The following is a 24,543-nucleotide window of genomic DNA, read 5'->3' on the forward strand; positions in this document are numbered from 1 at the left end:
CAATGGTAATTAGATTCTTCTTTTATGTTAATCAGTGAGATATTCTTGTTCTTAATACTGTGTGACTCCTCGGTGCCTGGCCTGGCCTTGCCTCCCTCCTCTGCTTCCCTGATGAGCTCCTCCACCCCCTTGCTCCAGGGGCCCGCTCGCTGCCAATATTCCCTGATCTGCGTTTCCCACCAGACACTCCTTCTCCAGCTTCATATCTGCTTGTGCAGTTGTCTGCTAATGTCTTCAACCGGATGACCCAGAAGCCCCCAAATTCCAAACCAACGTATCGTGTTTCCCTTACACTAAGCATCATCTTTAATTCCCCGTTCCCATCTGTGCTACGTAAACTCCCAGATGGAAGAAGAAAGCCCAGAGCAATGGCAGGGTCCCTACTTGTTCAGGTCTCTCTATCTCCAAGCGCGGTCAGAGGGGGGCTCTGTCATGTCTACCCCCACTTCTCCACACCCCCTGCGCCTGGCTCCTTCTTCCCCCCAAACACAAAACCATCCTTTTTATCAAAACTTTTATTACCATTGTGTCCTAGTTTTTAAAATCTTTCCGCACTTGCCATCATTGTATGTACCTCAACCAGGTTAAGTTCCCCCAAACACTGGGGAACAGGTCCCTCTGCCTCAGCCGCCCCACTGCCTTTAGGATCAGGCGGAAGGTAAAGGCTGCCGCCCTGTGAGACCTGACACCTGCCCCCGCACTGCCTCTGCCCGCCCCCCTCCAAGGGGTGCCCTTGTTTCGGCAGTATTGTCTCTGAGTGCGAGGGACCCCGCCTCTCCCCATTTCTGTCCCCGTCCCCCACCCCGACCCCATTCTCACCCCTCTCATCGTCATTCTGGTGGTACCTGCTTTTGGAGACCCCCACGTGCTCCAGATCCCTTTGAGGCAAAACCCAGTTTCTCCTGGAGTCAAAGATCTTTTTGACTCCAGACTTCCCATCCCACCTCACCTGCAGAACTGGCTAGATGTCTACCTTCTCTGCTTCTAACACAGCTCATGCACATATCTTTGGTGGTGTTGACTGAAATCAGTGTGCTTCTCATCTGTTCTCCCTGCCATCCCACAGCCACTGACATATTTTCTGCTTCTCACCCCACGCTGTTTCTCTGGAGCCATTCGCTACCTCCTGCCCTGCATTATAGTTGTTTGTCTGCAGGCCCTCCCACTCCCCCGACCTCTTGTTGGCAGATATCCTGTCATTACTTGATCTCATTAATAGTAGATGCACAGATATTACCCGAATAAATTAAAGAAATTATACAAATTAAAAAAAAAACCCTAGAGATTCTTTCAGTTAAAAATTGTTTTGATGACAAAGGTAGATTGCAATTATGCTATTATTATAGGCTGTGATTGTTTTCATTTCTTATTTGAATATTGGACTAGTGTCCTTCTATAAAGTGGGAGCAATTTAATGAAACTATTTTAGTGAAAGGTGTTTAAAAGGCACACCTATAGCCGTTTGACCTCTACGGAGCTGGTAGGAGTTGACGTACATGGAGACAAGTGTCCCAGAGTCCTTTCTAAGAAAGGATGTGCGCCCCAGATTCTGGGAGTGATGGCAGGTGGCATTCTTCATTTATCGGCCACTTCAGAAATGGCCCCTACAGAGATCCACCTCGCCAAGGACAGGTCCCTTCTGGGTGGCCTACATCCAGTGACTGACTGAGGAAGGCAAGTCCGCCCTGACTCGGGACAGCTCTAAAGGGCTGTTTGTGCTCCAGAGCGGGCTGTAGGTTGGGCAAGGTGGCCATTCGCCTGCATCACAGCTCATCTTCAGCCTGTGCCCATCTCTTCTCACTTTCCCTCCTTCCACGGGTGTGGCTCCTGAGGGACTCCTTCCTAAACACACCGCACACTCACCTCCCTCTCAGAGACCGTTCCCTGGAGAATTCAACCTGCAACATCCAGTTTGCTTCACCTAGAGTTTTTTTTTTAATTGATCTACTACTACTAATAAAACTGGACCTGTTGAAAACCTTCATCCGCATATTACACCCATCCATCCATCTGTCCATCCATCCATCTTACATTTATTCATTTCAGATTATGAGCCAAGGAGAAGTATCGTGTGTACTGGGTTCTCTTTTAACGAGACCCTTCTGTGTATGGTTAGTAGTAACTCCTTATTCTTCTGCGGAACAGGAGAGGGATGATAAAAGTAGATGAAAATAGTGTAAAAGTTTAATTTTAAGATTGCCTCTCATGACCCACAAAAAGTCTGTGTTTGTTTTTACTCAGTTTACTGTCTTAAATTCTGCCAGTGTTAAGAACTGAAATTGTCTTTGTTTTTAACATAGGGTTATGCATATTCATAAGTTCGGTAAGTATATGTGTCCCACATAACCAGAATGAGGAAGAATTCATTCATTGCTTATATCCGAACTAGCTCTCAAGAAATCACCAAGTATCAGCTCTGAAAAATAAGAAACCGTGGCAAAAAACAATCAAAATACACGTGTAAATCCTCAAGTGCATACACGCAACACATACTCTGGATAAAGCGTTTCCAGTAGGCGAGGCCTAAAAAATAGGATTTAACCAACAGAGTAGCAGAGTTGACATACAGTAGTTTAACCTGGGAATAAATCAGAAATAAGAACAGCAAACTCTTCTGCAGAGATTTTTGAACAAGGCATTTTGGATGGTCAGAGGGTGAGAACTGTGGAGCCATAAACATGACAACATAGGTAGGTAGAAAGGATTAAAAGAACAACTCTTTTCCAAAAATTGTTCAAAATTACTAATTAAGCTTATGAGAGAAAATACAATAGAAACATTCTGGGAAAAATCCTTGAGGCATAATATAGAATTATAAGGATGAGAAACCAACTGTTATTTTCATCAGCTAAACAGGTATTATACAAATTAGACATAAAGAAAAAAAAGACAAACTTCTTGGAATTTGGGAATGTAAAGACACTAAAACTGACTCTGTGTTTCTTCTTCCAAAGCACTTGCAAGAACATAGGTCAACCGGAGGCCTGCGGTGGGATAGGGTGGAAGGAATCATGTGGTTTCTTGAGGTGACTCTAGTTCTTAGTCACAGGAGATGTTTCTTTAAGGGCTTTCATGGCAGGAGTTTTATGGCCATAATCACATTATGTTGAAACAAATAGTTCTTTATCACTTAAAAATAATGAACAACTTTAGAATTCCTGAGAATTTCGGAGTCTAACAATGAGTCACTTCAGATGGAGAACGGCTACACTCACCCTGACTGAGTTTACATAGAAGAATTGGTAACAAAACTGAGCCCTTTTCTGATGAACCCAAATTAACCCATATTTCTAGTGTTTAAAGAAAAGCCACTTGAATCATTATGGCATCAAAAAAACCAAAAAGCAGCATAGCTGGTGTTCTGGTAATCCAGGTGGCCAATGACTCAGCTAGATGCGTTGTGATTATTTTAGCTTTGTTCATATGGGCAGCTGGCGAAAGCAGCGCCACGTGACCAAAAGCACGGGGAGGATGGCAAGGCTCGGTGACAGGGGCAGCCACATCGCCGGCATGCACTTTAAATCTTAGCTTGTTTTTCCACTGGCTTTTTAAAAATAAGGATTGTTAGTAATTGCAGGTTATTTACTTGAGGAGTATTTTCCATTGATTTGACTTGGAAAAGGTCATCCTTCTTCAGAAGCTCAGTTCTGGCATTTTGAGCAAAATGATAAAATATGTCAGAGTGAAGGCGGGTATAAAAAGGTGGTTATGGTATTTCAACAAAGCTTTGTCAATTATTTTAACAAATTTGGGGACAGTGAATTGGTGATATAACGACAGAGAAATACTGTTAAAGGCCTGGAAATAGACCAGTAAAATGGTCTATTTGCCTCTGTGTGTTCCAGCCACACAATAGACACATCACAGCATAAATCTGGAAAACTAATAACACAGACGAGCTCCCTACCCTTCCAGGTCAGTGGTGTGTCCCCGCCCAGGTCTCCTTCATTCTCTTGGTCTCAATGGGCCAAGATGGCTTTTAGCGCTGACATTTACTGATTTTTTAATTTTTACTTTTTAAAAACTTTTATGTATTTATTTTAGACATAGGGGATGGGAAGAAAAAAGAGAGGAGAAAAAAACATTAATATGTGGTTGCCTTTCATGTGCCCCCTACTGCGGACCTGGCCTGCAACTCAGGCATGTGCTCTGACTGGGGATTGAACCTGTATCCCTTTGGTGTGCAGGCCTGCATTCAATTCACTGATCTACACCAGGCCCGATTGTTTTAATGAAAGGTAAAGAGTGGAATCTTCCAAGTATTTTTATTACCTGTGGATAACTTGAAAACTCAGGACTGCAAAACCAAGGTATTTTGTTCCCATGCCCAGATCAATACACATACCAAGCAACTGGTTCTTTCTCCAATAAACTAGCAAATTCTTTGACTAAACTGAATAGTCAGTACAAGGAAATGTATATGCATGAAGATATGATTTCAGCATATTCAGGTCTCATTATGAAGCTAATTATCAGCACTTGACTGAGTCTATGTAGTGCAGAGTAAAGAAATAGAACAGGAAATAGAGACTAAATGAACAATATAAACTACTGATATACGTAAAATCTAAAATTGCTAAAATAATTCTTCATATGTGATTAAAATAACTTTAAAAAAAGATTTTATTTATTTTTAGAGAGATGGGAGGGAAGGGAATAAGAGAGGGAGAGAAAACACCATTGTGTTAGAGACCCATCAACTGGTTGCCTCTCACCCCCCCCCAACCAGGGACCTGGCCTGCAACCCAGACAGTGTCCTGACTGGGAATTGGACTGGCGACCCTTTGGCTCACAGGCAGGTGCTCAGTCCACTGAGCCACACCAGCCAGGGCCAACTAAAGTAACTTCTGATACAAGTTTAATTAAAATAAACGTGTGTGTTAAACATGCATTGAAAGTCACACACGAGGATTAGCAATGAGATTCCTACATCACAAAGGTCACAGAAAAGCAACAGTTCCAGAAATGAGAAAGGATTTACCAGGGAAATAGGAAATAAAGGAGGCAAGAAGAGTACTTTTTTGAATATATAATAGATAATTAAAGGTGTAAATGTCAGAGATTATAGCAGAAAATAGGTAAATCAACAATTCTAGTTGGTAACGTTAACAGTCAGTCTAGTAACTGATCAATTAAGGAATCTTTAGGAAGATATGATTATTAAATGTAATCAGACACACAGAAATTTATACCCAGCAATATAAGAAAAACAAATATTTAAAAAGTGAAACTTCTACAGAGAAAGCTTCAATACAGTTCACAGAGCTAAACCATCTCTGACCACACCTCCATGGTATGTTGGCGTATGGAGACAGGTAGAAAGTGTTGGGCATGTGATAAACAGTATAAGGAAAACTAATTCAACATATAGAGAAAGAAGAAACTGGACACCCACTTCTGCTACATCTATAACCCTCCGTGTGGACTAAAGACCTAAACGAGGACAGTGGGAATATAAACATAGAGTAAATATTGAAAAACATGTAGAAATGTATCTTTCATGAGCTCAGAGACTTCTTAATCAGGATCCCAATGAAGATAATCAAAGACAAAGTTAAAAGACAAAAAAAGGCCTGGCTGGTGTAGCTCAGTGGATTGAGCGCGGGCCTGCAAACCACACGATCACGGTTCGATTCCCAGTCAGGGCACATGCCTGGGTTGCAGGCCAGTTCCCAGCAGGGGACTCACATGAGGCAACCATACATTGATATTTCTCTCCTTCTCTTCTTCCCTTCCTCTCTAAAGACAAATAAATAAAATCTTTAAAAAAATAAAATGTTAAAAAATAAATAAATAAATAAATAAAAGACAGAAAATGTCTTGGAAAAGATATAACTCAGAGAAAAGCAATTTGAGATATTATTTCTTTAAAAAGTTAGTAAAGTGTTTTCTGGAAGAAAGGTACCAGCTTCATTTTCTAGAATAAAAGAGGAATTACACAGTATTCTACCCCTAGGACAAATCCGTGTGTAGGAATGGACACGAGCAGAGACTGGAGCTCAATTCTGACAACCTCATGGAAAGGAAAGGACACGCGGATGCTTGAGAGCACAGACCCTCAGCTCAGGCGAGTGGAGGCAGCCATCTGAGCATATTTAAACCGAGTTCTTCTCCGGTTGTTTAAACCGAAGGGAGAGTGGAAGTTCCCCACCTCACCAGCCTTCTTTTTTTCCCATCAGGATATTAAATTAACAAAGAGAGTTTAAATTCCCAACTGAAATCATACATTGCCACCAAAGAACTACATCTCTGATGCATCACCTTTATGGTTCCCTACTAGGTTTATTTCCTCCCATATTACTCGTAAGAGAAACCTTGCATTCTCTCAGTTGTTGAAAATCAATATAAAAATTTTACAAATGACTAAAATTTATGGTCACACAACATCCTAGCAAATGGAACCCTACATTAAACATTGTTCAACTTTAATGGGGCACCTACAAGAAATAAATGACCTTGAAATGCTGTTTCCTTTCAAAAGTCTTGGAAGTGACTCCAGTCGCTAGGGCGCATGAGAGGGGAAGGAAGTGAAAGTGACGGGGAGAGAGGCTCTGCATCCCCAACAGGGCTGGGTTTGGAAACTGGTGGGGCTTGATGGTTGGAATAGCCAATGAGCAAATGTCAGAAAGGCAGAGGGGGTGACACGGTCGAGGCTGTTTTGGGGCACAGAACTGTGCCTCTGCTTGGGCCAAATGACATTAGCTGTCAGGAGCTCTTGAAGAATGATGGCATTGGAAAGCGGCATTCCTGGTGGCTCAGGTGGAGGTGGGGGAGAGTAGACCGAATCTCGGCAGCACGGTAAACTTTTGCTCATTTTTCCAGTGTCACCAGCAGATACTCTGCGAGAATTCTACGGTGACAGACAGGACGCAGCATATAACAAAATGCTGCTGTGGAAGCAAGATTTTGTCCCATTGGGTAGAACCTGGTCTCCATTAGCCTACAGAACACAGAGGTTCGCTAGCCCACAAGTTGGAAACACTCTCAGTGACATCTAACCCTTCCTTCAGTTTGAAGCAGGACATGGTATGTACGGGTCTTAAACCAGAATGGGAGAGTGCTGCACATATAAAACAGAAACCAAATATGAAGGAGCTAATGCTCATGATAGTTTTCTTTGCATTTCTGGTATTACAATTTTATTTAATTAATGGCAAATGTTAATTTTGAGAACCCATAAAATATAATTCTGAAAGCTTGATTCTTCTTAGACGCACTTGCCCATTCTTACTTTCAACTGTGTCCACTACCAGTGTTAGTCCTCCAAATCCGTGTTTCTGAGTTCCCACGGTCTCAGGGCAGAATGGCAGTCCACAGACACTTCAGACCAAACCGTGTCCTTGTAAGGCTTTCTCGAGCCACTAATATTCCAGGTTCCCTGTCTCAGCCTCTCCATCATCCAGACCAGAACTTCTGGACTCATCTTGGGTTTTTACCCACCCTCACATACTGAATCTATGCCTTCCTTTTTATCTAATTTAATATTCATTCTCTCTCTCTGTCTCTCTCTCCGACTTTCTCTTCAATTAGGCCCTCAATATTGTATGCCTGTACTTAAAGTAACCTGCTTTTTTTATTAAAAAAAAAAGCTTTCTTTTCTTTCTGGGTTCTTTGCTTCAGTTTCTTCTCACTTCAACCTTTGCTTCCCACTACAATGTAAATGACTTTTCTAAAAACACCCCATGGAGTTGTATTAAAGTCCAAAGATGTATATTTGAGTCTTGAATTTGTTACTGGACAACTTGGATCAAGTCTCCTGCTCATTCTCACTCTGTTTCTCTGATTATGTCTGATCCACATTACAGAGTCGCTGTGAGGATTAATTAAGGTTACACATATGAAGGTGTTTTGTAAACCATAAAGTTTAGTATAAATATAAATAGCAGGTGACATTTTTATCTAGCAGCCAATTAACTGCTTGGCAATGTTGGTCCTTAGCAATTAGAGCACTCAATTAGTCACTGTTCACGTTCAATGTGGAACCTAAAATGAAAAAGAAAAAGCTTTGAAATGTGTGAAATATAACACTGCTTGTGAAATCGAAGTGAAAGAAAGGATTTTGACTTCCCCCTGCACGTTGAAAGGCAGCAAAACTAAGTCTCTGGTTAGTCAGTGTATTTCAGAACTGCTTAAGTTTCAGGCATTATCTATAATCCTGTTATTCATATCGATATTTGAGGTTTTTTTCAAATTTCCAAGTCTTGATACAAAAAAAAAAAAAAAAAAGCAAAGGGCCCTGACAACTATCAAAAAAGACAGGGTGGGAAAATACCATTGTTTTCAAATGTCGTCTAAATGCGCACATGTGCCCCCAGACCTCTATTCAGTGTTAGAGATGAGCCTCCTGGAAACAATATAAAACTTGCCTGGCCTCACATTGCAGCATCATCGATGCAAACAAGTGGGCCCCCTTCTAAAGGACGTCGAATTTCAAGGCATCACACGTACGCTTCTAAAATTACCTGAAAATAGTATTCGCCGTGAAGTCTCACAGGAAATGTAATGGAGCTGTATTTACATGAATAAAACAAGAAAGACTGCTTTTCAGTCCTGATCCACAGGGGGAGTGAAAAATCTGTCTTTCCTGTACTTCAGCCGATCCCTTATCTTTCCCCTTATGATATTCTTACCACTGAAAACAGTCAACATTACTGTAATTTTTTTCAAAAGCTTTCATGGACGACAGTTTTGACCATTGGAGTATGATTTAATTTATGTATCTCATTTCAAATTTCAGGGTTCAGAAGTCAGTTTGAGTAAAGTCTAAGCTTATTAATGGTATATTTTCGTTACTATATAATGAAAGTTAGAAGTCATCGTAAGCAAGACATGTGAGAGGTATCTTAAACTGAGTTACTTTCAGTAGCTGTGCTAGGGTTCAATGCATGTGAATATGACAAAATATGCCCTAAGCTGACACACAAGAATCCAGAAGTTATTATTTTTTATCTGGGAAGTCCCACACAGGCTCAAATAGGCTAAACTCTGTCCACCCAGCTTACAATTTCCCTTTTGATATGTACACGTTCATTTGTCTCAAAAAGATATAAAGATGAAATTAAATAAAAGGTGGGATATTAGCCAACAATTGTGCTTAGTTTAGAAAATGCTCCTTAACACTGAAGAAAAAGTGTTTTGGAGTGCTCATTAACAAACAGCATAAGCTTGCTCCTTTGCCCAGAAAGCTCCACCTGTCACCTGGATCAGCTTTCTAACGGGTCACCCTGCTTGTCCCTTCTTGCCCTTTAGTGTAATTCTCAGCACAGGAGTTGGCATAGGATTTTAAAACCTGAGTCAGGCCACATGGCTTCTGTCTAACATCATCCCCAGACTCCCCCACCTCACTCAGAAGAAAAGCTCAAGTCCTTCCAACCCAAGTCCTGGTGCTCCGGGTCACACATGAAACGACCCTGGTGATTGTCACCTCATCCCCTAGGGGTTCACACTCCCCCTGTTTGCTCTGCTCTTGTTGCCCTGGCCTCGTCTGCAATTCTTCAAGCTTTCCAGGGACATTTCTGACTCTTTTGCTCACTCTGTTCCCTCTTCCTAGAATGTTCTTTCCCCAGGTATATGTTGGGCTATTGTGAACTCCTTGTATCTTTTCTTAAATCTCATCTTCTCAAAGAAGCCTTCCCTGACGGCTGTGTTAAACACCAGAAATTCTGAGTCCCCAAACTGTCCCACTTGCCAGCCATTTCTTGCCAGGTAACTATAATGAAAGACTGTACTAAANATGGCCATACACCTGAAGGTTTTTCTGAAAGAAGTAATGTTAAAAGCAGACAAAGGCCAATGGATAGAGAACTTCACTGATGCACCATTCATAATGGCTAAATATTAGAAATAAAGTAACTATTTGGCACTGGAATACATACTTTCAAAATGTAGTTTGCAGAAATCTAGGGATCTCTCTAGGGGGTTTGTAAGAGGACAACCATTTCACAGTAATACTAAGACATTACTAGCCTTTCTTACTGTATTGACTTTGCGTAGATGTGTAAAAGTAACGGGGGTAAGGCTCTTGGGGTCTTAGCATAAATCACAGGTTTGACACCAAAATGTGCCAGTAGTCATGTATTGTTCACTGCCACACACTCCTGATTTTTTGACCAGTTTTATTTAAGAACATTTGACAAAGCCATAAAAATAATAATTTTAATAAATCATGACCCTTGAGGTCATGTCCTTTGTCACCTTTTCCTTTCTGTGTTGCCAAGATGGGAGGAGACACAAAGCGTGTCTGCTGCCCACGGAGTCAGAGTGCTGACTTGAAGTGAAATACTTGTGCACTTGCTTGAGTTACAGACCCAACTCGCCACTTTGCCTTTTCATGGAATTCCATTTTTCTTTAAAAATGGCTATCTGAAAGCTATAGTTATTCATGCTCTGGCTGGTGGCTCAGTGGGTTGGAACGTCATGCCATGCACCAAAAAGGTTGTAGGTGTGATCCTCAGTCAGGGCGCATACCTAGGTTGCAGGTTTGATCCCTGCTTGGGGCACCTACAAGAGGCAACTGATCAATGTTTCTCTTTCTGTCCCTTCCCATCTCTCTAAAATCAATAAATGTATCCTCAGATGAGGATTAAAACAAAAACTATAGTTATTCAAGCTTGTATAATTGGCAGGCATTTTTCTGTAAAAGAAAAAAAATGAGTCTGTTGCTCCTACGATTATAACTGATCCTGTTTGTTGCAAATAATAAAATTCAAACTTGTGATTAAAAACAGAATTCTGGAAAACTTGTATCTGCTACCATGAGCTCAACAGTTTCCCAAAACTTGAAACCCTTTCTGATGAAAGGTGTCAGAATTTCATGGTGAAATTCTGACATTGTATAATGACTCGTGTCAACCTTTGGAAGGTCTATAGAATTCAGTGAAACAATAACTTTCAAACGATCAACTTAACACGTTACAAAACCATATGTGGGTGAAACATTCATTCAAATGGCATAATAGACCAATAATTTTCAACAAGAGTACCAAAAATTCATCGATATGGCTCCTAATTCTCATTGCAGCTAACCTTCGAGACAGTGTCGTGGTGTAACTCTCTGCATAGTATTGAATGCTATAAAGTCTCTTTACGGTTTACTCACTTTACTATCTGGTTATTGTTTTTCTCTCCTGGTTAGAAGCAGAACTCCGAGAAAAAAACAGACCTGGTCTACCTTCTTCAATATTGTTTTTCTCAATGCCTAGAGTAATGCTTGGCATAGAGTAGCTGTTCCATAAACGATGGTTGAAGAAATAAATACAACCACAGAATAAACTTTATGCAGTTTGCCAAAGAATTCTAATTATTTGAGAAAATTTCTCAGACATGTCATTATTATTAAAATAAAATATTCAAAATTAGTTATATGTGGGTATATTTAATATAAAATACATAATTCTTGTTATATAACATGTAATACACAATAAATTACATATTGTGTTATGTTTATAGGCATTCCTAAAAAGGTAACTAACAGGGTTTGTGTGCAAAGAAGGTTGGGGAAGACCATGATAAACCCATGCAGCTCTAACCAGACACTGAGAGACGATTATTGGGACTGGGGAGAGAACATGGACCACTTGGGCAGGTGGCTTAGTGAGACAGGCTGCTGCTTCCACACACATTTTTGAAATGTTTCCATAATATATTAGAGCTTTTTTCATGACCTACTTCATGCAGATCTTTTACATAATTGAAATTTTCCATGTTATGTTCTGCTGAGGAAACTGAACTCGGGAATGGAAAAAACAGTTTCCCCTAAGCATCTGCCACTACAAAGCTTGTGTCCTGAGACTTGTCATTTAACTAGTCTTTACTAATAAGGACACTGAAGGCGAGTTGCATGACCTCTATAGTTTATCCTGAAGGTTAGATTCCACGCTGGTCCAGGTCATGATGTAAAGGATAAGTTAAGTCAGGAATACCTTCTGTGGGGCCCTTTCATCATATCATTCCAATACTGTTTTTTGACCTGCTCATCTCTTCGAGATGAGACATTGACCTGAACCCCTTTCTCTTCCAGAGGGATTCTAAAAGAACTCCCTCTGGAGAGTGTTGAGGAAAAGGAAGATGTTTTAAAATTACCTGTCAGACAACTACACAACTGAGCCAATAATGTGTTTCTTTTTCCCTAGGGTCGTATTAAGTACACACAGCCTCTGGACCACCAAGCCCATGTTCACAGGAAAGGAAAGCTGTATCAGCCACTGGTCTGGTGAAGATGCAGTGGTAGAGAAAACAGAGCACCTAATGCAACCTAGCATCCCTCAGTCTTCATAACTGAGGAATATAACTGTCTTATTTTAAACACGCAGGTTCTGGATTATCCCTCTCCTAACTGTTGAAACAGCTGAGCTACGTAGCGGTGAGCTGAGTGGGGCCAGAGAGGGGTGGGCCAGCCTTACCTTTGACTGTCACGTGGACGCTCTGGCTGGTGGAGAGTTGTGGCTGAACCAGCACGTTGCACGTGTACTCTCCCTCGTCCACTTCCTTCTGCACATCTGAGAGTTTCAGGGTTCCGTTGTTCTCAAACGCCACTTGGCGGTGGTTGAAAGGAAGCAGATTCGAGTTCTTATACCACTTGATGGAGTAGTACGGATAGCCAATCACTCGACAGTGGATGTACGTGTCGCGTCCCGCTATTGCTGTGATGTTTTTCATTGGTCGAATACTGGCAGGCCCTAGAGAGACACAAAGAAACTCTTGAAAATAATTTAAGGGTACCTCTTATGTGCAGAAATGGGTACACTCTGCCCTGGGTTAAAAATGTAGATTGTTTTCACGTAAGGACAATGTTTTCGGTTAAATTTTTCGGCACTTGGCATTTTCTCTAAGATGGCTTCATTTCCTGTTGTTGTCATCGTTTGCAAATGAACTCAATGAATGTTAAGCGCTTTAATTGTCGACGACTTCTATCAGAATGCTTTGGGTTATATGACACAGGGCAACTTCACTAATCAAAAGTAACTAGCCCGCACTGAACCAGCATGCTCTTCTTGAGAACATGGGTAGCGACTCCAAGGTTTAACTCCCTCTATAGTTATGAAGATGGAGGTTATGCCAAGTCGCACCATGAATGTAAGTTAAATACGATGTCCATGAAGGTTTCCCATGAATGTCGTAGAACGGAAGAGTAGGAAGGAACAGGCATGCAGAGCATAAACCAGGAAAGGACCGATCAGGTGGACACATTGAAAAGTCAAACTGCGGGCAAAGCTGACCGAAGAAACCGGAATGCCATTTCCGACACTGTCCTGGTCAGTGACATTCCTGAGCAGGGAGGAAGGAGTGGGAAAGGGGGCAGGACAGCTACTCTGTTGCAGCGTTCCAAGACCCAGCTCGGTGCATGCAGAAACCTTCTTTTCCACTGCAATGAGTTATGTGTGTTTTTTGAGGAGCTGATTTGACAAGCACCTCTTACGTTTATTCGAGCCTGGTACAGGACGACGCCGGCCGAGTTGTTGGCAGTGCAGCGGTAGACGCCCCCGTCTCGGACCTGAGAGCTGGAGATGTTCAGGTAGCTGACCACGTTTCCCTCTGACGTGATCATCTGGCTGATGCGGTGGCTGCCACCCTTGAGAATTGGGTCGTCGTCCAGGGTCCACGTGATCGTGGGCAGTGGCGTGCCCTTCACGTTGCACATGAGGGAAACCGGTTCTGCTGGACTCACCACTTTTTCACTAAAGGCAGAGATAATTTTGGGAGTTCCATCTGCAGGAAGACAAATTATGGAAGCAAGTGGCACATACAGATATTTAAACAACTTCCAAGTCCATTTACGTAATGATTGGGGGCAGATGCTGTGCTTATTAACATGACAACAAACTGGTTTTATTGCCAAAGCTACATTCTAATCAGAACTAGACTTCATTTTCAAAAGAGGTCCACACAGCATTAGCAAGCTTTATTCAATCACTTATATACTTCCTATGGTCCTAGGCAGAAGAATGGTGATAAAACCCAGGCAGTCATGTCAATGCCAGCTCCCAAGGAGTGTCGGATTCAAAACTGGACAGCCCCACCTGAACTTAGAAGCACAGGGTAAATCCACCACCCACACCCCTCCCTTTAGCTTTCCACTTCTCTGCAGTTAATTAGGAATTGCTTACTGAGGAATTGTAAAGGATTGCAGGACAGAGAGAGAGAGAGAGAGAAGCTGATGATCGCATCTTCATTTTCTCATAAGAAATCATCTTTTATAGTTTTAATGACATGATAAGTGCACGTAAATTTCCATGAATGCTCTGGAATGGGTGGAAAATAAAGTTTGACCCTTTTGACATGTATTAACTGTCTCTCTAAGCATCTTCAGTGAGGTGGCCATATAATTTGTCATCCACCCTGGGACACTGTGGAGAGTGAGATAGTCCTATGGACGACCACACTAGGAGAACAGACACAGCTCAAGACTGTCCCAGACCAACCGGAGCTTAAGCAGAGGGAAGTTTCCATGGGAATGTCCCATATTTCCAACAAGACCACATTTTCATATTCCATTATTTTTCTATTGCATATAAGGACTATTTCCCTCGTATTGCATGGTAGTAACCACAAATGCATGTTTTTTATATGACTGATGATGAAAAAAAACACACATGCATATTAAAGAGAAATGTGTGAGTGAAAAGGAAAAGTTACCAACAGGCCTACCAGCCTCGGGCACATAAATTAACATGGTGATTTTTCTTCCCCTGGGCATTAGTGGATCCTTTGGGCATAACTGTGATCACATGCAACAGGATTTCCGAGTCTGGGAATAACTTTTGCTGGAGCAAATTTTTAAAATTGTATTCATTGTCAGGGTTTATCCATAATGAAAGATGATAATTAACTGAAGCCAGCTTGAAATCCCAGCATGGAAAAACAGCTGCTAACACCTCCAAAAACCCTGTGAGAAAGGCACTCGCCACCCTAAAACCTTGCAGCCGATCCCTGTGGCCAGCTGGGCTGGCTGTGTAAGGTTCTCGCTGGGGGAGCCATGCTGGGGGGCTTCCTTGCAGCCCTCTGCCATCTTTTCATTTGCAAATTCCTGACTCTCAACTTCTTCCTTCCAACTCATGGTTTAGGTGGCTGGAGAAAGCCCTCAAGTATGTTTCTCCCAGTGGTATGCATACACACATAGCATCTTTCATTTCCTGGGACTGCAGGCACTTTACATCAGCTGTCAAAGGTGAAAAAAAGAGCTTCCTGCTATTACAACGAAGAACTCGTGGAACAATTCGGAGCCTGCCTCACCACGCTCTGCGTGGAGCTGACAGAGGAGCTAAGCGTCATCATGGGTGTTAGTCTCTGCACATAACCAGCCCTTGGGAATGCTGACATTATCTTATTTCACCTTATAATTCAATGTTTTATTTTAAAGATGTGTTTAGCTATAAATGTCTTTGCACTAATTGGTACCCTAAGCACGGAAAACTCATCTTCTAAAGTCTGTTTGGAAAAGTTTTTACTATTTTTTTATAGATAAAGTTTACACACAGCAGAACGTATCTGAAGTGTGCCAACAGAATGAGTTTCACTTAAACTCAGCTACATCTGTAGCCGCCGAAACAATCGAGACACAACACTGTCCCAGGACCCCTGGTGTTGTTGGGACTCCACCCACCTCACACAAGCACTGTTCTGATTTCTATCCCCATGTATCAGTTCTGCCCGTTCTTGAGCTTCAAAACTATGCAATCCTAAGTGCGTACTCTTCCTGGAGGCGTCAATTCTATCACAAGTGCGGTGGAGTTGGCAAAATTAGGGAAGGTGGCTTCAGAACAGCACTCAAATGTAAGGTCCACACAACACGAGTCTGCGAACTGACCAGTAATGCCCCTTCCAGCGACTGTTTCCAGACCGGTCAGTTAAAACATTTAACAACCATTTATCAGGTCTCTCTATTGTCTTTCAACCTGGAACGTTTTTTGGTTCTTCTGTGTTTCTTCATTTTGACATTTTTGAAACTGGTTACTCAGTAGCCAGTTGATCAAATTCAGCTTGTTTGATTATTCTTCACAATTTGATGAAGGTTGTGCATTTTTGGCAAATACCATGGCAGTGATGTTGTTTTCATTTGCTTATTGGCCATTTATGTGTTTCCTTTGTGAAATGCCTGCTGAAATTTTGTGTGTATTTTTATGTTAGACTGTTTGCCTTAGTTATTAATTTGTAGAAGTTCTTTATGGATACTGAATGTAACTGTATACACACACACATATATAAATCAATACAAGTTTCCTTGTACATATACATGTCTGATACAATGGTAAAATATATTTGTCAGATACCTTATGTAAATTATATATAATGTTTGTCAGATGTATATATAGCACTGGGTCTGGCACAAATAATGTCCCCGTTTTATTAAAAAATCTTTTATCATAAAATCATAACCATGTGATTCTATAACATAACAATATCACACTCAAGCACACTATATGACATTGTAGGTGAAATGTTCAAATTAAAACTATAAATTATTACACTCATATTACTACCCTATCAACCACACTCAAGCAGGTGTTATTTCTGCCATATATTACATATAAATATGTGTACAAAATATTTTCTACTGGTCTGTAGTTACATATATTTAATTTATATTTTATCTACATTAATACTTATGTGTGCATGTATAAGTTTATATGTACATATAACTTCAATCACATCTAAAAGGTAAAACCGTAATTGTTCATGTGAAATATAAGAAAATTGCAGCAAATAACTTCAAATAATTCATATTCTGTCTTTTGTGTTATTATAGCTAATTATTGTATAAACTATAATATAGTATTAGAATTTTATACTTTGTCAATTGTTCAAAAAATTGAAAGAGAAAAAACTATTTTGCTAAATGTTTACTAAAATATTTCTCATTTCTCATGCTGTTTGTGCCTATAGATCTGAGTTTCTATTTTAGGTCATTTTCTTCATCCAGAATGAGGTCATTTACTATTTCTTGACATGCAGGTCTTTTGGCATCACATTCTTAGAGCTTTTTTTTATTGAAAATATATAGAAGTCTAGGCTGATGGTTTTTAGAAAAAAAATCTTTCTCACCATGTAAAGACATTGCTCCATTGCCTTCCGTCCTCCAAAGTATCCAATGAGAAGTCATTCACGATTGACACTGATAGCCCCCGTGACGTAGTGTTTTTCCTCCCTTGGAACTACACAATGTTCTGTTTATCTCTGATTTTCAGCGGCTTGACTCTGATGTGCTTGCACATGATTTTCTTTGTTTTTATTCTTCTTGGGGTTTGCTGAGTTTCGTGGATCCATGATGCTATTTTTTATACCAAATTTCCGGAAAAGATGGACATTATTTCCTCTAATATTTTTCTTCCTCATCCTCTGAGGCCTATTTTTCTGAGCCTCTAATTATATGTATGTCAGGGGACCTGATTACTGTCCCACATATCACTGAGACTCTGCTAATGACATTTGGAGTCCTCTTCCCTCTGTGCTTCAGGTTAGACAATTTCTTCTACTCTGTCCTCAAGTTCACTAGTTCTTTCTTCTTCCTTCTGCAATCTTCCACTAAAGCCAACGTGGTAAATTTTTTCATTTCTATTTGTTCCATTTTATAATTTCTGTTTCTCTGCTGGTCTTTCCCACATGTCCATTCATTATGCTGGAATTTTCCTTTGCGTTATTGAACATGTTTTAAATGGCTATAGAGGCCTTGCCTGCTAATTCTAATATCTGGATCCTCTCAGGATCTACTTCTGTGCCCAGTTTGTCCTCTGACCTCTGGTCACATGTTGGGAACTGTTCTGCCTGGTTTCAGGAGTCGTAACTGCCCCCTATGGCTAAGGCTGAGTGAGCGACCTCCGGAATAAGAGCCACTAAGGAGACAAAGCTTGTCTCTGGCAGCAGCACTGCTTCTGCTTCATCCCCTGCCCCCAATGCTTGGTCGGTCAGTCAATGATGGGTATGACCTCTCAGGGGAGGGGGGCAATCTAAGCCAGACATGATCACTTGGGAGGCCAACATGGAAGGACTCAGGGGGGCTGCAACAAAGAGGGAGTGATGGACCCTTGCCACCCCCCCCCCAGCTATTGTGACATAGCCTGAGTCCCCATTCCCATCTGGGAGAAGTGCTTCCTGGCTCTATTGCTGAGCAGGATCTGGGGTGATCGGACCTAAGAAAGAATACGTAAAATCCTGTGAAACCTGCTTTGTTTAGAATGCTCTCATTTAAATGATAAGGGTCCAAGCAAGAAGTTTGTTCCTCAAACTTTTATGGCTCTTTAGCCATCTGACCCTGAGAGTAAGCCCTCATGGTTCTTTGAATGCTATCTATTGTTTGATCCTTACCTGTATTCTCGTGCAAATGAACCCAATAAAAGCCCCTTGAGGAAGGGGCTCTTGGCCCTTCCCCTTTGAGGAATCAGCCACCTTTCCTCCCCAAGCAGATCATGTCTTGGTAGTTTCACTTTCATCTGTGGTGGATGGGGGGGGGACTTTGGGGGCAAAGTTGCCCCCACAGTCACAGTGTCCTATTTTTTCATTTGCTTCTCTGTTTGTTTCAGATATCTAGTTATTTGTATCATATTCTTGGGTTCTCCTTCAAATTTTTTCAGTTCAGGTATCAATCAAGTTTTCCACATCTACTTCATTTTCATATCTTGAGAATCACTACTTAAAAGGAAGGCTATTTCTTCCTTCCTAGAATCTCTCCTCACCTCTCTCAATGGGCAGGTGACTCAACAGTTCAGACCTCTGTCCTTCTATACCTTAGTCCCATAAAGCTGAACTTCCCTGCTCTCCCTCCGTGTACTAGTCACCTCCTCGGGAGGACTGGAGAATGCCTACAGAGGAAATGTAGTATCTCTGTAGATACCACCTAATCTTACTCCCTTCTTTTAAGGGCCAAATCCTCTCCGACTCCCTTTGGCTGTCTCTTCCCTGTGCACATACAGTTTCATTTTCCCCACTTTTTACCTTCTCGCAGGTTTGTTAGTCTGATACATGCTATTCTATCATTTCAATAAGTAGGACCCCCTCTCTCTCTCTCTCTCTCTCTTCCCCCATTTTGCAGTTATTCTGGTTTGATCTTGAATGTGTAAATATTGGATTCAGTTTTGTAAGACTTCCATTCCTGTTTCTTTGGCCTGATAGGGAATACTGTCCAATTCTGCATTGTATCAATGGCCATTCTTAGTTCAGAATATTGTGAGTTTTTACATTTGTTAACCCATAGTATTTCATTGGTAGTAACAGAAGGTTATAGTTGAGGATACTAGTTAGATACCATTTTAAGGCAGATACTAGATATATATTTGTAGTTCCATTTCTGCTCTCCTTTGCTACATTAGCACTGTCATCTCTCAGAAGAGAAAAAATAAATTGAAGCTTCTTGTCTTGAATGGAAACTGACATGCGGCAAATAAATCCGTGAGTACGCTCGGTGTGCTCCTCTGCCTCCCTTTCTTCATTCAAATGACAGGCTTTCGGGGAGATGAAAGCAGACGTTAATTTCCCAATGAGACCTGAGTGTCTTTGAAATCCTTCTTGCTGTCACTCTGTGATAACCTGAACCCTTTCAACATCATTATGGATTATCAATATGCTCTTTAGGTTTTCTTAGGCACAAGATGGTTGCCACGGTAACTAGGCCTGGAAAGGTAATCTCGCCCTTTTCTACAACGAATCTAAAAATAGGGACTATGTGAGGACTACAGTGCATCATCATTAACAATCCAGCTCTGTACAAATTGATTACTTTCTGCACTTAATTATAATGTGGAACAAAGTGTCAGGCATTTAATATGAGTTCCATGCCTTCAGCTAATCTCATCTCTGCTTTAAACAACTCACTGCCTGCAAGTAAATGCTTGAATAAAAATAAGAATGTCATTCTAAGCCTATTTATTCTTAAAAATTGACTGGGGTTAAAGAAGAAATTACAGAAATACCCTTTTATCACCAAGACATATTTAAACTTACTTTCATACATCAAAAGGATTTTATTTTTTCTCCCCTTAGAATACATGAAAGTCACAGAATTATTTTATATATTGATGACAGGAAAATTCTAAATTATATGTAAAGACACAGTTAAGACACACAAACATAAAGATAAAAGCTAGTTCAATGATCTGGTGGTAAACATGCGTCTCAAACGTTACTTTAATCGCTTCTTTTCCTGGCTGATCAATAAGCTTGAAGATGCAAGTAGGTTGTAGACAGTTAAATAAACAACCCCAACAATAAAACATACTGAAAGCCTATTATTATACCACAAGGTAATCCTTCGGAAATTCCATTCACCTAAATCTTTGAATATGTGAACCCAACCAGGGACAACCCTCCAAGCTGGATTCCAGTTTTCACTCCATCAAACACTGTATTAAAATGCTGCCTTGCATTTTGCTTCTAATGTTGTGCTTCTCAACAAGGGGGCTCTTTTGCAGCCCTGGGACATTCGGCAACATCTGGAGACATTCTTGGCTGTCACAGTTTGTAGGAAGGTGCTACTGGTATCTAGTGTATAGAGGCCAGACGTGCCGCAAAAATCTAACAGCCCTCCCAAAAGAGCACCATTGCGATACCCTGGCCTAGAGGATGGTGAACTGTCAACCAAACCATGAGCTTCAAAGTTTTAGAGGTCTGTATCATGCCAAGTAAGTTTAAGCATGTAGGTGGGCAAGGATTATGTTAATTAACTTTATGTGACATGACGTTATTGATGTTACTTCTACCACTACCATGCACAATTTTCATTTTGCCAGAGCCTATTCTTTCATTTGCCTGATTTGTCGTGAAAAATTACGTAGGGTTATTAGCTGGTCCTATAGATAGAAAGGTATAGAGGGATATAAAGGTCAGACAGGTAAAGAAAGGTCAGACAGGTATAAAACGGGGAGTTCTCAGCCCTGTTTCGCCCTTTATTCTTCTCTTTGAGTGCTCTGGGTTGGGGCTCTTTCTCAGCCGAACCCTGTAATGAGGCCCACTGACCTTCAAGGACCACCTGCACAAAGTCTTGAGCGGACAGCTTATCCTTGCGCACAAAGCACTGGTATGCGCCCCCGTCACTTTTGACCATGTGATCCATTATAAGGTTTTCGTGGTTGATCCCTGTGATCCTCACATTTTTTCCAGGGTTGAGGATTTCACCATTTCGGTACCAGGAGAGTTCCTGGTCCTCACTTCCTGTCACGCTGCAGGACAAGGAAACCTGGCTGCCCACGCTGCTTTTAACTTTCCTGGGGCTGATGGTAGCTTTCAGTGGCTCTGGAGGTTTGGGGTAAGAGAAAACAAAGAAGGTAGAAATATCACACATATAGATAGCATTTCAGCAACACGCTGGGCTCTTGGCAAGGCAAGTCCCTCACTGCAAACCCACTCTGTAAGTTCTATGCTCAGGACTATGTTAGGGTGTGGCATTTTGTGTGGAAGCACCCTTTTGGCCATTTGTTTTCCTGGACTTCTCTTTCTATGTAGCAAATAGACTAACATTGGTCAAATTGCTTTCTCACGGAATACGCATGCGTATTAACCCACTGGCCATAAGAAATGCAATGTACTGGTTACCAAGATGGACAGAAATATTTGAATATTTAAATCCTATTTTCTTTGTCTCAAGGTAGAATAGGTAGGTTTGCTCTGGGCCATTCCCACACACACATACACTCACTCACACCCCTTATGTGGTTTAACCAGGGCTAATACCAGCTGTAAAGAAACAAGCTTGTATGATAATTCATGGCAATGAAGCAGGGTTTTGTTTTACTTGCTTATTTAAAATGAGGCTCACTAGTTTGGGCAGGGTTGGAAACCTCATCCTTGACTTCCTATGTTTTCATTCAACAAACCCAATTCAGTTTAGTGAGCTTTTATCAAACATCTACTGCATACCAAGGACAGGATTAAAATCACAGATGAGACAAAGATGAGTAACACTTGTGGTACAACTACTATGTGCCATCAAGCTAGCAAACAACTTTTGTACATTATTTAAGTCCATCTTCCAATAATCCTGCAAGATTTGTGGTATCTCCACTTTGCAGAAGAGGAAATGGTTGTTCAGAAAAAATTAATTAACCAAATCCACTCAACAGGTAAATGGTAAATGCCAGTGTTTTACCCTAGTTACTGCTACTGCTTACTCCACCAAACTGTGAAGTCTTTGGTTCCAAGGAGCTTAGGGTCCTAGGTGGATAAAACAAACACGAGAGTGAATTTAGTAACCAAGAAGTCTAATAAAGACATATACTATATGGCAGGGGATCAACGGAAAGTCCACAGCAGCATGAATAGAACTGTGGCCAGGGGCGCTGCAGAGACTGGGGCGCTGCAGAGACTGGGGCCTGCTGAACTGGGGCACGAAGCACAGCTGCAGTGCGGGAAGAGCTCCTGGTCTGGATGCCAGACTGGGTCTCTGTAGGGGAGGAGCAGGAGAAAGATGACAAAGGCCGCTGGGACAAGGCTGCAAAGAGCCTCCATATTGTGCACTTAATTCAGAGGAAACTAAAGAAAGCTTGCTGGAATTTTAAGGAGTGAGTGCTACGGTCAAGCACATTTTTAGGAGAATGGGTTGCTCATATTGTGTTGGACAAACTGGAGTGGAGACATTGGTCAGTGAAGAGGCATCAGAAATGAGGAGTTGAGGCACAATAAAGACTCCATCTGAGACAGGGCGGAGGTGAACAGCACAGCTAGGAAACACTGAGATTCAGTCTCTAGGATTTTGTAGGACTTGCCCAGAGAGAGAGGGAGAGAAGGCTTAAAAAGGGCCAAAAATGTAAAATTTGCCATTGGAGATGGCTCAAGGGGGGAAGATGTCTGGAATAATGAAGAGAGCCATTTTCAAGGCAGAGATGGTGGAGAGTTTGGTTTGAGACATTGCTCTTTGGAAGTGCTACACATTGACTATAAAATTGGGAGACCCACTCCACTGGCACTCCAAAAAAAAAAAAAAAAGAGCAGAGAGGCTCAACGTTTATATTCAGGGCTCTTTCCAGAGGGGAGGAGTTTGAGCCAGAAGAATAAAAGAAAGAAGAGATCAAATAGAGATCTGGAACCCAAGAGAATGCTGTTAGTCAAGAGAAGAAAGGAAAAAAAAAAAAGAGTAGTCAGAAGGGAGGATGGGAATATTCTAGAAGCCTTTGAGAACCTGTCCAAATGTGGCAGAAGAGTATAATGATGAAAACGTGCACTCAGAATGAAGACTTTTTTACAAGGGACTTTAAAAATGTAGAGAGTGGTCAATGCTTTTACAGAGAAAGCAATAAAGTGCTCTGAGTTGAGCAGAAGATGGGGGTAAGGGGATGGGGAATGGCTCTGGGGAAGGGCATCGCTTTGAATTTAGGAAGATGGGAAGTTTCAGACATTCATGTATTTTAAACCCATCTTCACGGTGGAGAGAACAATGTGACTCACAATTAGGGAAAGAATGGGTTGCTACAAGGACTAGAAAGTGGGGAGATTTATTTAGCAGGTGTAGATTCTTTTTTGAAGCAAAACTATGGGAAATATGGCCAGACAAGTTCACTTGAGATGCATTCGATAATCTCAGAAGATAATAATCTTTTTTTCAACAGCAAACAGGGGTCCATAAAACATGTTTTTCCACAGAGGAGATTTTGAGCCTGTGGGAATAATTCTTACTTGCTGCCCAATGCTCCATTATTTCATGTGCAAGGTTCCTCAGCACTAGAAATGAAACTGTGCCAGGGTTATGTTGCATTTCTTTCTAACCCCAGCCCAAGCAAGTTGGAGTGACATTTGTGGGACTCACCCTGGGCTGCTAGATCTGGACAGTCCCTGGGATATTTAAGTATGTTCTCCTGGGCTAGGAGTATGCTAAAGCAGCCTACACTCAGGGTGACGTTGAAGAGCACTTCCATAGACAGTCAGGGGCTGGGGGAAAGCCAGGGTAAGAAAATGCCTCCCCTTTTGTATCAGACTCTTGTGATTCAGTTTCTTCAGTTCAGCTCACTGAATTATATATATCTATATCTATCTATCTATCTATATAGATATATGAATTATATATATACATACACACATATACATATATATTATATATAATGAGCTATATATATATGATTATATATGTGTGTGTGTGTGTATAAAATCATCACATTGGCAACTAAGAGCCATCTATTTTGACTAACACTCTGCCACCCCATTCTGCCCACATGGTCCCGGGTAACTCATTGGACTGGATTTCTGCAGGATTCAAACTGAGGGTATTCTGCAGGATTAGGGTGTTCCCCCCATGCTCACCCCCTTCCTTCCTTGGAGTCTGGCTCTAGCACCCTTCTCTACACAGTTCTCGAGATAGTCCCCACATGCCACCTGGAGATTCGGCAGATCCATCATACCTAGGCTAAATGACCTACACTATTGAGTCCACATCCAATAGCTGAATAATTTCCAGCCCAATATTTCTACTGGCTATGGCACCATTGAGGAATTTAAACCAGCATCTGGAAATAGGCCACAGACAGGCACTGTGACCTGACTGTGTGACAGCATAATCCTGCCCCTCTTCCTCTGTGGATTTCCAGGAAGGCTGGCCCTTCCTAATTCAACAGCTAGGTAATGTCATCT

General features: G+C 41.4%; 1 protein-coding gene across 1 annotated transcript in view; it reads right to left on the bottom strand.

Annotated features, from left to right (window-relative positions):
* DSCAM (DS cell adhesion molecule) overlaps window positions 1–24,543 on the bottom strand; it is a 537,171-nt gene that overhangs the window by 193,051 nt on the left and 319,577 nt on the right. The window contains exons 6-8 of the mRNA XM_037042990.1: window positions 20,944–21,219; window positions 13,411–13,707; window positions 12,402–12,677 (exon numbers count right to left, since the gene is read on the bottom strand). Coding sequence (XP_036898885.1) covers window positions 12,402–12,677; window positions 13,411–13,707; window positions 20,944–21,219 — 849 coding nt within the window. The remainder of the gene's footprint in view (window positions 1–12,401; window positions 12,678–13,410; window positions 13,708–20,943; window positions 21,220–24,543) is intronic.

The sequence above is a fragment of the Sturnira hondurensis genome, unplaced genomic scaffold (genome assembly GCF_014824575.4).
Source record: "Sturnira hondurensis isolate 20B ecotype Veracruz unplaced genomic scaffold, ASM1482457v3 Scaffold0003874, whole genome shotgun sequence".
Lineage (NCBI taxonomy): Eukaryota > Metazoa > Chordata > Mammalia > Chiroptera > Phyllostomidae > Sturnira > Sturnira hondurensis.